This window comes from Bison bison, unplaced genomic scaffold (assembly GCF_000754665.1).
Source record: "Bison bison bison isolate TAMUID 2011002044 unplaced genomic scaffold, Bison_UMD1.0 scf7180017864472, whole genome shotgun sequence".
In the NCBI taxonomy this organism is placed as follows: Eukaryota; Metazoa; Chordata; class Mammalia; order Artiodactyla; family Bovidae; genus Bison; species Bison bison.
In genome coordinates, this window is record NW_011495033.1 from 3,242,155 (window position 1) to 3,258,536 (window position 16,382).

At 37.6% G+C, this 16,382-nt stretch overlaps 1 protein-coding gene across 1 annotated transcript in view; it reads right to left on the reverse strand.

The window, feature by feature from the left end:
* Window positions 1-16,382, reverse strand: part of TAOK1 (TAO kinase 1) — a 110,116-nt gene that overhangs the window by 14,974 nt on the left and 78,760 nt on the right. Inside the window, exons 13-18 of the mRNA XM_010861382.1 lie at window positions 13,746-13,880; window positions 11,036-11,272; window positions 8,840-8,968; window positions 8,550-8,753; window positions 6,671-6,910; window positions 678-890 (exon numbers count right to left, since the gene is read on the reverse strand). Coding sequence (XP_010859684.1) covers window positions 678-890; window positions 6,671-6,910; window positions 8,550-8,753; window positions 8,840-8,968; window positions 11,036-11,272; window positions 13,746-13,880 — 1,158 coding nt within the window. The remainder of the gene's footprint in view (window positions 1-677; window positions 891-6,670; window positions 6,911-8,549; window positions 8,754-8,839; window positions 8,969-11,035; window positions 11,273-13,745; window positions 13,881-16,382) is intronic.

Below are 16,382 nucleotides of genomic sequence, written 5' to 3' on the forward strand. Positions count from 1 at the left end.
ACCATATTTTTCTTAAGAAAAATCTAGAATCTGATTAAGTGATATAAGACCCTGAATCTCTTCTCTGCAATGAAAATAATTATAGAACAGGGACCAGCGAACTACAGCTCCAGACCAAATCTGGACAGTTGCCTGTTTTAATTAATTAATTTTATAATTAAGAATGCTAATTAAGAATGATTTTTATATTTTATATGGCTATAAGTACTCACATAATATCCTCAATTTTGTATTCTGTCCCACAAATTCTAAAATATTTACTATCTGGCCCTTTAAGAAAAAGTTCACAAAACTTACATAGAAAATACTTTGTATTTGCCTCCATTAAAATGTGACCATTTAGATTTCTAATACAGTACTACTTTTTGCCCAATGCCTAACAATGCTGTTGCTCTAATCTAGGTATACTCTTGGTATTGATATGTGCTAAACACCTGAGAGGCACTGGCAAGGAGCCTATTTAGAATCTCATGTCTAAGTGTATCAATGAGAATTTTATATAAATCATGCCTACTTCCAAAGAATGCAGAGACAGGAAAAATACAGATAACCACTACTATTTCCCAGGCTGTAGGAGAGCTACCACTTCCTATTAGTGTTTTAATTACTGAGACTTCTTTCAGGGGGTGGAAGGAAAGTGGCCCTGAATTTGTTTTGCCTAAATAACACAAACTCACTGCTTGGGTGGAGAGCATTTCATTAATGCTGTGGTCGTATTGTTCAGCCAAGATGGCTAACTTCCGGGTCTGCTCCTCCTTGAGCCGTTTCAGAACAGCTTTGTGCTCGCTCTTTGGTGTAGTCTCCAATAAGTGATTTCTTAATGCTTTGTACTGTCTGGTTTGGATTTTACAGGTGTCCTGAAACTGCTTTTTTATTTGGAGTTCTTTAGACTGAGAAGGGAAAAAAAAAGATATATATAATTTTTAACATATGGCATTTGATATACCTTATGCTTATATGAAAAAAAAGGCTACTAGGAGAAAGGGAGAGGGAAAAACAAAATAGTTAGATCATAAGGTTGCAGGTACAGTATGTTTCTACTTGGCTATTAGGTCAAACCATTAGATTCTATGTATTACAAAAGCTCTAATTTAGAACATTAGAATACCAAGTACCTCATTTTTCATATGACTTCAAGTAGTACTCATTATTTTGGTAACAGTTACAAATAAATATTAAAATTAATTTAGATTGCTATGTATATTGATGACAGAAAATTAAATTTCTTCTCATGCATTAACAATAGTAGATACAAAAGTTTTTTATTGGCCAGACAATATCTTATCAGATTTCTAAGGCAGAAAATAAGCATATTTATTGTTCCTTACCTGAGACACGTTGCTCCAATTTCTTTTAATAACAATCTCAACTCTAACTACATAGTCTGTGACAGACCCCACAAAAGCAGGCTATCATTATTATAACTGACTAACTCCAGTACTCTTGCCTGGAAAATCCCATGGACAGGGGAGCCTGGTGGGCTGCAGTCCATGGGGTCGCTAAGAGTTAGACACGACTGAGCGACTTCACTTTCACTTTTCACTTTCATGCACTGGAGAAGGAAATGGCAACCCACTCCAGTGTTATTGCCTGGAGAATCCCAGGGATGGGGGAGTCTGGTGGCTGCCGTCTATGGGGTCACACAGAGTCGGAAACGACGGGAGTGACTTAGCAGCAGCAACATTATTATAATTATCTTTCCCATAAGGGGAATAAACTGTGGGGCAAGGGAGGGGACAGCCCTTCTTGAGGTGATGATAAAAGACTTGAACTACATAAACATTTGGGAGATAAAACAATTTGAGTTCATAGACAAAGGGGTTTGGCTTTAGTTTTTGGTTAATCGCAGGTTAGTTATTTCTATGAACTCAGTTCTGAACAAAATTTGAGAAGATGAGATATATTTCTATAAGGTATATTGTTCAAGCCCAAAAGTGAGAATTTACTCATGTACTTCACAAGGCAGAAGCTATAGCTGAAATACTGACTGGTTGATTCAGTGTGCAATAAATGCATATAAAACCAAAGTAACATACTTTTCAAGGAAGTAACTATTCATCCTCTCCACCACCTCTGCCAATAAATACCAAAGTATCAAATACACACTTTCCACATTTTGTACCAACCAAGTCATTAAGTTACAGCCATGCTGTGAAAGGTCAAAAAATGCCTAGCTACAAAGAGAAACTCTTAGTTCAGCTATGTTTAGTGGTGCCACTCTTAAATACTGTTCTTGGTTAACAATATTGAAAGAATATTCAAGTTACCCAGGAATGGGACAATGACATTTAGCCATTCTTTTCTACCTCTGTATAACAGCGTTCAGTCTTTTAAAAGTTTTTATTTTTAAATATTGTGTCAAGAAAGCACTGTAATTAGTGTCCACACCACTAGTCAAATGAGAGGGAAAAAAAAAAAAACCTTGAAAAATGTGCTTTTTCTTTAAGAAGAGTAATACTTGTACCAAGAATAAACTATACCCCTTAATGTTTGACTCAAGTGAATTCAAGAGGAATGTTAAGTTACAGTTGTTTCTACTCATCTAACATTGACAAATCATCATCTGGATGTCAGATGAAGAAACAGCAGAGCAGGCAACAGGTGTCAATCACCTATTCCATTGACATGGGTACCCCAGAACTCCCCAAATCCCAGTTAAATTCACTTCAGTCCAGTTCAGTTGCTCAGTCATGTCCGACTCTTTGCGACCCCATGAATCACAGCATGCCAGGCCTCCCTGTCCATCACCAGCTCCTGGAGTTTACCCAAACTCACGTGCATTGAGTCGGTGATACCATCCAGCCATCTCATCCTCTGTCATCCCCTTCTCCTCCTGCCCCCAATCCCTCCCAGCATTAGAGTCTTTTCCAGTGAGTCAACTCTTCGCATGAGGTGGCCAAAGTACTGGAGTTTCAGCTTCAGCATCAGTCCTTCCAGAGAACACCCAGGACTGATCTCTTTCAGAATGGACTGGTTGGATCTCCTTGCAGTCCAAGGGACTCTCAAGAGTCTTCTCCAGCACCACAGTTTAAAAGCATCAATTCTTTGGAGCTCAGCTTTCTTCACAGTCCAACTCTCACATCCATACATGACCACTGGAAAAACCATAGCCTTGACTAGACGGACCTTTGTTGACAAAGTAATGTCTCTGCTTTTGAATATGCTGTCTAGGTTGTTCATAACTCTCCTTCCAAGGAGTAAGCATCTTTTAATTTTATGGCTGCAATCACCATCTGCAGTGATTTTGGAGCCCAGAAAAATAAAGTCTGACACTGTTTCCACTGTTTCCCCAACTATTTCCCATGAAGTGATGGGACCAGATGCCATGATCTTATTTTTCTGAATGCTGAGCTTTAGGCCAACTTTTTCACTCTCCTCTTTCACTTTCATCAAGAGGCTCTTTAGTTCCTCTTCACTTTCTGCCATAAGGGTGGTGTCATCTGCATATCTGAGGTTACCGATATTTCTCCTGGCAATCTTGATTCCAGCTTGTGCTTCTTCCAGCCCACGGTCTTCTTCCAGCCCAGCATTTCTCATGATGTACTCTGCATATAACTTAAATAAGCAGGGTGACAATATACAGCCTTGATGTACTCCTTTTCTTATTTGGAACCAGTCTGTTGTTCCATGTCCAGTTCTAACTGTTGCTTCCTGACCTGCATATAGGTTTCTCAAGAGGCAGGTCAGGTGGTCTGGTATGCCCATCTCTTTCAGAATTTTCCACAGTTGATTGTGATCCACACAGTCAAAGGCTTTGGCATAGTCAATAAAGCAGAAATAATGTTTTTCTGGAACTCTCTTGCTTTTTCCATGATCCAGCAGATGTTGGCAGTTTGATCTCTGGTTCCTCTGCCTTTTCTAAAACCAGCTTGAACATCTGGAAGTTCATGGTTCACATATTGCTGAAGCCTGGCTTGGAGAATTTTGAGCATTACTTTACTAGCATGTGAGATGAGTGCAATTGTGCAGTAGTTTGAGCATTCTTTGGCATTGCCTTTCTTCGGGATTGAAATGAAAACTGACCTTTTCCAGTCCTGTGGCCACTGCTGAGTGTTCCAAATTTGCTGGCATATTGAGTGCAGCACTTTCACAGCATCATCTTTCAGGATTTGAAATAGCTCAACTGGGATTCCATCACCTCCACTAGCTTTGTTCCTAGTGATACTTTCTAGGGCCCACCTGACTTCACATTCCAGGATATCTGGCTCTAGGTGAGTGATCACACCATCGTGATTATCTGGGTCGTGAAGATCGTTTTTGTACAGTTCTTCTGTGTATTCTTGCCATCTCTTCTTAATATCTTCTGCTTCTGTTAGGTCCATACCATTTCTGTCCTTTATCGAGCCCATCTTTGCGTGAAATGTTCCCTTGGTATCTCTGATTTTCTTGAAGAGATCTCTAGTCTTTCCCATTCTGTTGTTTTCCTCTATTTCTTTGCATTGAACGCTGAGGAAGGCTTTCTTATCTCTCCTTGCTATTCTTTGGAACTCTGCATTCAGATGCTTATATCTTGCTTTTCCTTTGCTTTTCGCATCTCTTCTTCTCACAGCTATTTGTAAGGCCTCCTCAGACAGCCATTTTGCTTTTTTGCATTTCTTTTTCTTGGGGATGGTCTTGATCCCTGTCTCCTGTACAATGTCATGAACTCCCAACCATAGTTGATCAGGCACTCTATCGGATCTAGTCCCTTAAATCTATTTCTCACTTCCACTGTATAATCATAAGGGATTTGAATAGGTCATACCTGAATGGTCTAGTGGTTTTCCCTACTTTCTTCAATTTAAGTCTGAATTTGGCAATAAGGAGTTCATGATCTGAGCCACAGTCAGCTCCTGGTCTTGTTTTTGCTGACCGTATAGAGCTTCTCCATCTTTGGCTGCAAAGAATATAATCAATTTGATTTCAGTGTTGACCATCTGGTGATGTCCATGTGTGGTGATGTCTTCTCTTGTGTTGTTGGAAGAGGGTGTTTGCTATGACCAGTGCGTTCTCTTGGCAAAACTCTATTAGCCTTTGCCCTGCTCATTCCGTACTCCAAGGTCAAATCTGCTTGTTACTCCAGGTGTTTCTTGACTTCCTACTTTTGCATTCCAGTCCCCTATAATGAAAAGGACGCCTTTTTTGGGTGTTAGTTCTAAAAGGTCTTGTAGGTCTTCATAGAACCGTTCTTCAGCACTACTGGTTGGGGCATAGGCTTGGATTACCGTGATACTGAATGGTTTGCCTTGGAAGCGAACAGAGATCATTCTGTTGTTTTTGAGATTGCATCCAAGTACTGCATTTTGGACTCTTTTGTTGACCATGATGGCTATTCCATTTCTTCTAAGGGATTCCTGCCCACAGTAGTAGATATAATGGTCAACAGATCGTGCAAAAGCGCGCCGGCTTCTGGCTGCGATGGACCGCGCAGAAGCGCGGCCAAGAGGAGGTACCCCTCACCCAAGGTCAGGGGTGGCGACCGAGAACGCTAGGCTGCGACGGTGCAGGAGTGGCTGAGAGGAGTTACCCCATATTCAAGGTCAGGAGGGGCAACCCTGAGGAGATACCCTTCATCCAAGGTAAGGAGCAGCTGTGAAGAGATACCCCACAACCAAGGTAAGAGAAACCCAAGTAAGATGGTAGGTGTTGTGAGAGGGCATCAGAGGGCAGACACACTGAAACCATAATCACAGAAAACTAGCCAATCTGATCACACAGACCACAGCCTTGTCTAACTCAATGAAACTAAGCCATGCCATGTGGGGCCACCCAAGACAGACAGGTCATGGTGGAGAGGTCTGACAGAATGTGGTCCACTGGAGAAGGGAATGGCAAACCACTTCAGTATTCTTGCCTTGAGAACCCCATGAACAGTATGAAAAGGCAAAATGATAGGATACTGAAAGAGGAACTCCCCAGGTCGATAAGTGCCCAATATGCTACTGGAGATCAGTGGAGAAATAACTCCAGAAAGAATGAAGGGATGGAGCCAAAGCAAAAACAACACCCAGTTGTGGATGTGACTGGTGATAAAAGCAAGGTCCAATTCTGTTAAGAGCAATATTGCATAGGAACCTGGAATGTTAGGTCCAGGAATCAAGGCAAATTGGAAGTGGTCAAACAGGAGATGGCAAGAATGAATGTCAACATTCTAGCAATCAGTGAACTAATCAGGACTGGAATGGGTGAATTTAACTCAGATGACCAGTTAAATTATGTAAGTGCTAAAACTGATGTCCCCTTTAAATTCCTGGAGAAAGTCGGAAGTTGCAACTATTAGGGAAACAAAAATGGGATAACTTGATGTTAAAATCAAGTCAGTTTTGTTCAAATTGAATAAGTAGATATAGATACATAACTAAGAGGAAATGGTCATTTTCTTCTATAGTAAAGTAACAACAATCTCCTTTATGGAAAATCTTGAGCTCATTTGTCATCAAAAGCAGACATTCTATTCAAAGCCTGACTATAATTGTGAAACATTGTTTTTTGCCTCACTTTTTGTATAGTATCTGCAAAGATCACAATAGTGTTTATAAACTTTCAAACTGAAAAGGTTATCAATAAGAAAGAGAAAGGAAAGGTTCAACACCAAACAAGTCTATACCAAGCCCTACTGCTGCTAACTTTAAAATCATCATTCATTTCACAGACATGTAACTTAAATAACTTTAGCTTAGGCTAAAGGTACCTTCAGACTCTTAGGCTGTTGTCGAACCTCCATGACATGCTTTCGCCTTAGCTCTCGTTCTCTTCGTTTATTATATTCTAGCTGGTTAGTGAGCTCAGTTTGATGCTGCAATCTGATCAACTCACAGCGCATCTTCTGAATTGTGTTGAGGTGGCGGAACTCCAGTTCTTGCATGGATTCATGCTGTCGTAGTAGCATGGCATGCTCTAAGTCCTTCTGAGTCTGTCTTTTATTTAACTCCTAATCCATAATACAAAAGACAAAGGTATATTTATCGCTGTACAATGCCAGGGGAAAAAACCCTAAGAAACAGATTAACCAGGAAATAGATGTAATCCCAGATTCAATAATGACTACACAGTAAATATCAGATTTTATGACCTATACAGTAGTAAATGGGCAATTAGTAAAGACAAATTTCCTTATTCTAGTATTTACTATTCATTAATACTATTTTATGCCATAAGCTTAAAATATATCAAATCTCAGTAGACTTAATGTCCTTCTTTCTTTCTTTCCTTCTTTTTTTCTTTTCCAATTTTATATTTGAAGAGAACCCTGAAGCCACTTTCTGAATTTCTTCAGAGTGTCCTATACCCAGTATAGTGTAATGGATAAGAACATGGACCTGGCTCTGCTACCTACAGTCACCAAGTCCTTGGGTTAGTTGTTTAAACCTGCTGTGCTTTAGTTTCATCATTTTTCAAAGAAATAATAGTATAACTATTGTACAGATTTAACGTGAGGATGAAATGAATTCATAAACGGAAAGTTCTCAGAATAATACCTAGCACATGATGCTCGATAAATGTTTTAATTCCTTTTTTCTTTCAGATTAAAAAGAACAAGTGTAAAACACACACACGTCAAACCTGTTCCCTTTGCCCCTGCAAACCCTTCTGCAAAGGACAACAGTTTGAAGAAAATGCTTCCCAACCTTCCCCATGCTACTGTGAAACAACTATTATACAAAAATATATAGTTCAAAAAACTGAGTAACAATATACAACATAGGCATGTAATGTGCTTTCTTCAGCTAACAATATAATGGACATCTATTCAGATCTGATCAGTATATACAGATCTTTAAGTTTCACCATAGGTTTCCGCTTTGAAATACTATAATTTTCCATTTTTTGCTTTATAAAAAATTTTTCATTAAATGTTGATGCATCATGCATCATATAACCATGTTATTATTTCTTTAGGATAGAGTTCTAGAAGTGGATTTGTAGGTAAAAGCATATGAGCTCCAAAAGGGCAGTATCAATTTATACTCTTATCAACACTGCACATTTCCCAACACCGTTACTAGGATTCAATGTTGCCAGTCTGTTAAACTGTTCTTATTTAACTGATGCAACTACTTTAATTTGAATTTCTTTAATTATTAGTAAATTTGAACAATTATGCTATACTTGAAGTTTATTTTAAGCCACTCTTGGAAATAAGCTAATCTGTGCTCAGAGGTATCCCTGATACTGATATTTGTTTTCCCTGACACAAGAGTTTCTACATTTGCTCAATTAAGTACATGATTATAAAGAAAGTATTAAATGGTAACACATAGGGGACATAAAGACTGGAAGAAAATAAAACCGGTGACTTCATAAAATTTTCATTCTAGGCAAGAAGAGAAGCTTCTCCCCCAAAAGTGTGTGTGTATAGGAGAGAGAAGTGCAGAGAAGAATATTTAAATAAGGAGGAGGATTTGGATGTTAGGGGAGGCATTTCTGAGGACAGACATGAATGGGGGTTAGCAAACCATGTAGATAATCTAGGAAAGAAGAATTCAGGCTGAGGGAGGCACAAGTGCAAAGGCCCAGAGACTGACAAGGGACTAACATAGTTTCAGAAAAGATTCGCGTTTCAAACGTACCTCCCTGACAAGGTCCTGCTCTAAGTTATGACGCCCAAGTAACATTCTTCTCTTGAAGCGACGGCATTCCAACTCTAGATACTGTCTCTGACGCCGTAGAAGATTAGCCTCTTCTTCTGCTTGGAAATGCTGTATATTCTCCTTCTGCTTTGAAAGCCACTCCTGTTTTTCTTTTTTGGGGGTGCTCTGATTTTCATTCAGCTCCTGGCAACATAAACAACTCAGTTCAAAATACATGAAAATCAAAGGCATAAATATATCATGTGGTATTTGGTATTAAATAAAAGTACCTCCTTAAGCTGCTCTTTTCGAAGTTTATATTCTCTTTTCTGAGACTCCAAAAAGCTGTTTAGTTCTTTCTTCTGTTGGGCCTGAATATGTTGCTGAAATTTTTTCTCTTCATTGGCCATCACTTTAGCCTATGAGAAATTTAAAAAATGGATCAAATTAGTTAAGTAGACAGAGTCAAAGAAACAGTTTAATATATACCACTTAGGATAAAATCTGTATAAGCATTACCAAAATAAGAACATCCAACAAATTACTAATAAGTATTACTTAGCATCTTATTTGAATTTCAGAGAACCAGTAAAATGGGACTCATCTTTAAAATGCTGACCTATTACAGAATTAAAAAGCTTTCACCTTTTTAAAAATTTAACAATATGCCCAATAAAAAAATAAGTATTTATTCAAAATATAATAAAATCATGACCTTTTATCTAGATTGACTTGTATATTAAATAATATACTCCTCTTCAAAGTAAACCCTGACCTTAACTTATATATTAAATAAAAATGTTAAATATTAGATACATATATATCATACTGTTTTATTTCTGATTACACATGCAACGTATATTCATTGTGGATCATTTAGAAAATACAGAAAAACACAAAGAAAAAAAAACTTTGTATGATTTTAGCACTCAGAGAAAAACAAGAAAAACAACTTGATACATACCTTCCCTATTTTTTCTATGCATGCACACATTTTTAAATAACACATTGCACATCCTACGTCATGATCTGCTTTTCTAAATATGTTAGTATCTATCTCTTCCTAAGTTATTAAAAATACTTTCTAATGCCCAATAGGATTCTAAATATCTATACATTCTTTACTCAAATTAATTCAAAATTAAATAATTCTTTACTCAATAAATTATTTTGCCAATTCTCTACTATTGTCATTGCATCTATGAAATTAAAAGATGCTTACTCCTTGGAAGCAAAGTTATGACCAACCTAGACAGCATATTAAAAAGCAGAGACATTACTTTGCCAACAAAGGTCCGTCTAGTCAAGGCTATGGTTTTTGGTCATGTATGGATGTGAGAGTTGGTCTGTGAAGAAAGCTGAGCACCAAAGAATTGATGCTTTTGAACTGTGGTGTTGGAGAAGACTCTTGAGAGTCCCTTGGACTGCAAGGAGATCCAACCAGTCTATCCTAAAGGAGATCAGTCCTGGGTGTTCACTGGAAGGACTTATGCCGAAGCTGAAACTCCAATACTTTGGCCAACTCATGCGAAGAGTTGACTCATTGGAAAAGACCCTGATGCTGGGAGGGATTGGGGTCAGGAGGAGAAGGGGACGACAGAGGATGAGATGGCTGGATGGCATCACCGATTCGATGGACATGAGTTTGGGTAAACTCTGGGAGTTGGGTGACAGAGAGGCCTGGTGTGCTGCGATTCATGGGGACGCAAAGAGTCGGACACAACTGAGCGACTGAAATGAACTATTATTATGAGAGTGGGTCTTTTAATTTGGGCTGGGGTGGGGCAGGAAGGTGAACAGGGTAACCATAATAAATAATGCCTCAATGTGGACTAGCTAGACATATTTCTAGATATTGTGTTAATTTACTGAGAAGCTTACATTTTACTTGACAAATGTGACTATCAAAATAAAATTTAATTGATGGGACATCAAAAACATTAGGTTTCCCATAAGAAGAATCCTAAAATATATATACTTAAATCATATAGTAGACTGACACATTTGTAAATAAACAAAATGGGCCAAATCTTAATTTGAATCTCTCTTAACTTATTATCTCTAACACTATGTTATATTACAATAATCTTTAATTATTCTGATACTAAAATGCTACTATAAATTGAAGGAAGGTTTCCAAAAAACACACAAAGAGAATCATAAATGATTTTTTGAGACCTAAATCACCCATTGATAGATGATTAAGAAACTCCTCATACTATCAGAGTACTATCAGGGCCTAGAATGGTTGCATAATTTACCCACTGTGATACAATAAAACTATGAGCATTAGGAAATAATCCTACGTCTATTGGTTACCAGACTTAGTACCTGATACTATACATGTTACATAAATGTTTCTCCCTTATTCCCAATTGAACTGGCTTGGTTCTAGGGAAAATATCCTAACATCAAAATGCCATCTTGGTTAATTCTGAGATGCTTATGATCTACAGTAAAGAAATTAAGAATAGTGAATCAGCCACCTCTTTTTCCATAGCAGCCTGATGTTTCTTGATAAGTTTCTCCATTTCTGCAGCAAAATTGTTACGCTGTGTTTCAAGATCTTTGTCTAATCTGAGGCGATGTTCATCCATCTCAGCCTTCAACTTATTTTCCAGAGTCATTAGCTGCTTTTGATGTTGCCGCCTCATTCTCTTATAGCCAGACATTTGTTCTCTAAGTTCAGAGTCCTGCTCATGTTCCTGCATTTGCCTTGTAACCTAGACACACAAACAATGGAGAGAAAACAATAAAGCAAAACATTTTTTCTTTCAGAAGCATTTTAGACCACTCTGTTATTTATCCAAGTAGACAATTACTGTAAGAGATTCCAATGAGCAGTTTCCAATTAAAATTCCAGGTGATCTTTTAAAGAAATAGACAAGCTAGTTCAAAAATTTATATAGAAATGTAAAGGAGCTACAAGAAGCAAAACATTCTTGAGGGAAAAAAAGCTGAAGACACACATTTCAGTAATCAAAATGGTGTGGCACTGGTGGAAGGACAGGTTGAACAGATCAAAAGAACAGAATAAAATCTAGAAATAGATCATATACATTTAGTCAACTGATTTTTCTACCAAAAAGTCAAGTTAGGTCAAAGAGGAAATAAATGTATTATCAAATTATAACTGGTTCTTTGTATATAAAACACAAACAAAAACCAGACTTCTATATCACTCTATACCAAAATTAATTTGAAAAGAATCATTTGACATAAACACAAAATCCAGAATCATAAAACAGAAGAAATCACAGACTATCTTCATGACTGTAGGGCAGACAAGTATTTCCTGGGCAGGACACAAAAAGCACTGACAATAAAGAAAAAAAATGTGTAAACTGATTTTTTTAGTTGAGGTGAAATTCACATAATATAAAATAAATTATTTTAAAGTGAACAACACTAGCATTCAGTATGTATATGTATTTTCTTAGTTGATGGTTAGCGTAATGAGTACCACTAAAAATACTTCAAATTGAAGACCTAGGATCTATGTATTTTATTGTATGAAGAAAACCCAAGGCAGAGCAGTCAGACTGAGTTATAGTACATGGTACTTTTATTGAAAAATACAGCTATGCATATCTTTGTACACAAATCTACCTACTGTATGAATGTTTTATCTGAAATAAATAGACTTAATAGATTTAGGGATATGGATCTTAAGTTGTCTAAATCCATAATTTAAGAGAATTCCTCAAGAATTCCCTAGTGGTCCAGTGGTTAGGACTCTGTACTTGCAATGCTGAGGGTGTGGGTTCAATCCCTGGTCCTGTAAGCTGAGTGGAATGACCAAAAAAATGTTTCCTCAATTAATTTGAGGGAGCTTAAAATTTGAGACAGAAGGCTTGCTTGGGAAACATGAGTATGTGCCCAGTCACAAAGATATTTTCCCAACAAGCTGGCCTTGTCCAGGTATTTGTTAAAATGGTCATGAAAAAACTAAGCAATCTTTGCTACTTGCTCTGTTCAAAGAATTATTTACATGTTAAAGAACAGTAGGAACAACTTGACTTATCATAGGGGATGGTGTTTATCTTTTTGTTTTTTTAATTTATTTTTATTTTTGGCTGGCCTGGGTCTTCTCTAGTTCCTGACTGCAGGCCTTCTCTACTTGTGGCAAGTGGGGGCTACTCTCTAGTTGTGGAGCACAGGTTTCTCATTGTGATGGCTTCTCTCATTGCGGAGCATGAGCTCTAGGCGCTTGGGCTTCAGTAGCTGCAGCACGTGGGTTTACTTGCTCCTTGGCCTGTGGGATCTTCCAAGACCAGGGATTGAACCCATGTTCCCTGTGCTGGCAGGTGGATTCTTAACCACTGGACCACAAGGGAAGTCCAGGGGATGGTGTTTTTGACCCCAGATGTCATTCAGATTCATGGGCCACAGAATGAGATTTACAAGATCTGTTACAAGATCTGTAGTTAATAATTCAGACAATTTCCATATATTTTTTTCTGTCATATTTACTAATAACCTACTTCCCTTTGATATCTTAACATCTTTCTATCCCCACCTTTATCATGTTTTGGTCCTAAATATCTGACTGATGAGGGTTATAAGTACCCCAGTATAACAACATCTTTGTAATGAACAAATAATCCATTTTCATTATTTGGGAAGTCAGAAGAACTATATTTTAAGTATATCAAATTGGATTACTTGCTATTTCATGAACACTTCCCCTCATTTTTGTTAGCCTGTCAACTCTTAGGTGGAAACTACATTTTTTCTCTCCCCCTGTGCCTAAAACCAACCAATTATTAAAGGCTCAAATGATTTATAAATACTCACCCTAAATCAAAGGTAATCTGAATTCCTATTTAGTACCTTTTAGCCCTGTGGGTTGGGAGGATACCCTGGAGAAGGGGATTGCTACCCACTTCTTTCCTGGAGAATTTCATGGACAGAGGAGCCCGGCAGGCTACAGTCCATAGATCAAAAGAGCTGGACACAACTGAGCGACTATCACTTTCAGCTCTCTTAAGCATTTAATATATTCTAATATATTAGTTATTTGTACACACATCTCTCAGAGTGCTTTCTATAAGATCTTTCTTATAATAGGCAGTTAAATGTCGAATAAATGTTAGAAATACAAAATACAAAAAAAAAAAGAGATATAATTATACTTGAATATAGATGCCAAGGTCTAACATGAAAAACGTATTTCTAATTTGGGGTAGTACATACCAGTGATGCCGTCCGTATAGTAGCAAAGTGTTCTCGATTACGGTAGTGTGATTTATGACGAGATACTTGAGGTGGAGATTGTGGATCTGATACCCTTGTTCTAGGATCTCCCTCTTCTCTGTAATTTTCTTCCTCCTAGGCAAAGAAACAAACATTATAATCTGTTGTGAACAAACACAGTTTGGGTAAACTTTCGAGAAAATTAAATTTTAAAGACAAATGGATCAATAAATCTCAAAGACATAATCCTAAAAAGCAAAAACAAAAAATGGGAATGCTGACATTTTCAACATAATTTGAATCAGGAGACATTATTTCCTCAATGTATGAAACAGTATACAGAATGAGGATAATGAAACATTATGGCTAGATTTATTTAATATTCATGAAGTGCAAAATTACAAAGCCTTAATATAACTTAAAAACAAAGATAATAAAACATACAGCTAGTATTTTAAATAGCAGTAATACAATTAATTACTTTAGGGCTCTTGGGTTTAAGAAATAATAATGTAGCTTAAAAAAACTATAATACTCCTGCCACTGGTCCAAAATAAGTAAACAAAAAATAATTGTAAAAATTTTAAGAATCGATGTCTTTCTTGATATATACATTACTTCAATTACTGAAAAGGAAGTCAAATAGCAACCAGCTAGTTACATGAAGGCAATGGCATCCTACTCCAGTACTCTCGCCTGGAAAATTCCACGGATGGAGGAGCCTGGTGGGCTGTCGTCCATGGGGTTGCTAAGAGTCGGACACAACTGAGCGACTTCATTTTCACTTTTCACTTTCATGCATTGGAGAAGGAAATGGCAACCTACTCCAGTGTTCTTGCCTGGAGAATCCCAGGGACGGAGGAGCCTGATAGGCTGCTGTCTATGGGGTTGCACAGAGTCGGACACGAATGAAGCGACTTAGCAGCTGCAGCAGCAGTTACAGGAATAATCTTTTTTATGGGTGATCTTCTTGCCTAAGAATATAAACTCTCCATTTCATCCTCTACTCAGCCCCTGGTAACCTCTAATCCATCTTCCATCTCTATGAATTCGCCTATTCTAGGTATTTCTTATAAAAGGAATTATAGAATATTTGTCCTTTTACATCTAACTTACATCACTTAGCATAATGTTTTCAAAATTCACTAATGTTGTATCATGTTATTAGAATTTCCTTCCTTTGTATAACTGAGTAATATTCACCATATGTATATACCATGGTTTTGTTTATCCATTCTTTCCACCTTTCATCTATTTGTGCCTAATAACTTTTTAGTTAACACTGCAAGCTGTGAAGTTAAAAAAGGAAGCATTCCTATTAATTGTTAAAGGAGCTATCCGATCTTAAAATATTTTGAAGAACATTTAAAATTTTGCATTCAAAAGTATAATGACTAATGTAGTAAATATCCATTATTTCCTAAACCCAGAATTTATATTTTTCCGTAATTAGATGGAGAAGCTCTATACAGTCAGCAAAAACAAGACAAGGAGCTGACTGTGGCTCAGACCATGAACTCCTTATTGCCAAATTCAGACTGAAATTGAAGAAAGTAGGGAAAACCACTAGACCATTCAGGTATGACCTAAATCAAATCCCTTATGATTATACAGTGGAAGTGAGAAATAGATTTAAGGGCCTAGATCTGATAGATAGAGTGCCTGATGAACTATGGAATGAGGTTCGTGACATTGTACAGGAGACAGGGATCAAGACCATCCCCATGGAAAAGAAATGCAGAAAAGCAAAATGGCCGTCTGGGGAGGCCTTACATTAGCTGTGAAAAGAAGAGAAGCGAAAAGCAAAGGAGAAAAGGAAAGATATAAACATCTGAATGCAGAGTTCCAAAGAATAGCAAGAAGAGATAAGAAAGCCTTCTTCAGCAATCAATGCAAAGAAATAGAGGAAAACAACAGAATGGGAAAGACTAGAGATCTCTTCAAGAAAATCAGAGATACCAAGGGAACATTTCATGCAAAGATGGGCTCGATAAAGGACAGAAATGGTATGGACCTAACAGAAGCAGAAGATATTAACAAGAGGTGGGAAGAATACACAGAAGAACTGTACAAAAAAGATCTTCACGACCCAGATAATCACGATGGTGTGATCACTGACCTAGAGCCCGACATCCTGGAATGTGAAGTCAAGTGGGCCTTAGAAAGCATCACTACGAACAAAGCTAGTGGAGGTGATGGAATTCCAGTTGAGCTATTCCAAATCCTGAAAGATGATGCTGTGAAAGTGCTGTACTCAGTATGCCAGCAAATTTGGAAAACTCAGCAGTGGCCACAGGACTGGAAAAGGTCAGTTTTCATTCCAATCCCAAAGAAAGGCAATGCCAAAGAATGCTCAAACTACCACACAATTGCACTCATCTCACATGCTAGTAAAGTAATGCTCAAAATTCTCCAAGCCAGGCTTCAGCAATATGTGAACCGTGAACTTCCTGATGTTCAAGCTGGTTTTAGAAAAGGCAGAGGAACCAGAGATCAAACTGCCAACATCCGCTGGATCATGGAAAAAGCAAGAGAGTTCCAGAAAAACATTATTTCTGCTTTATTGACTATGCCAAAGCCTTTGACTGTGTGGATCACAAGAAACTGTGGAAAATTCTGAAAGAGATGGGAATACCA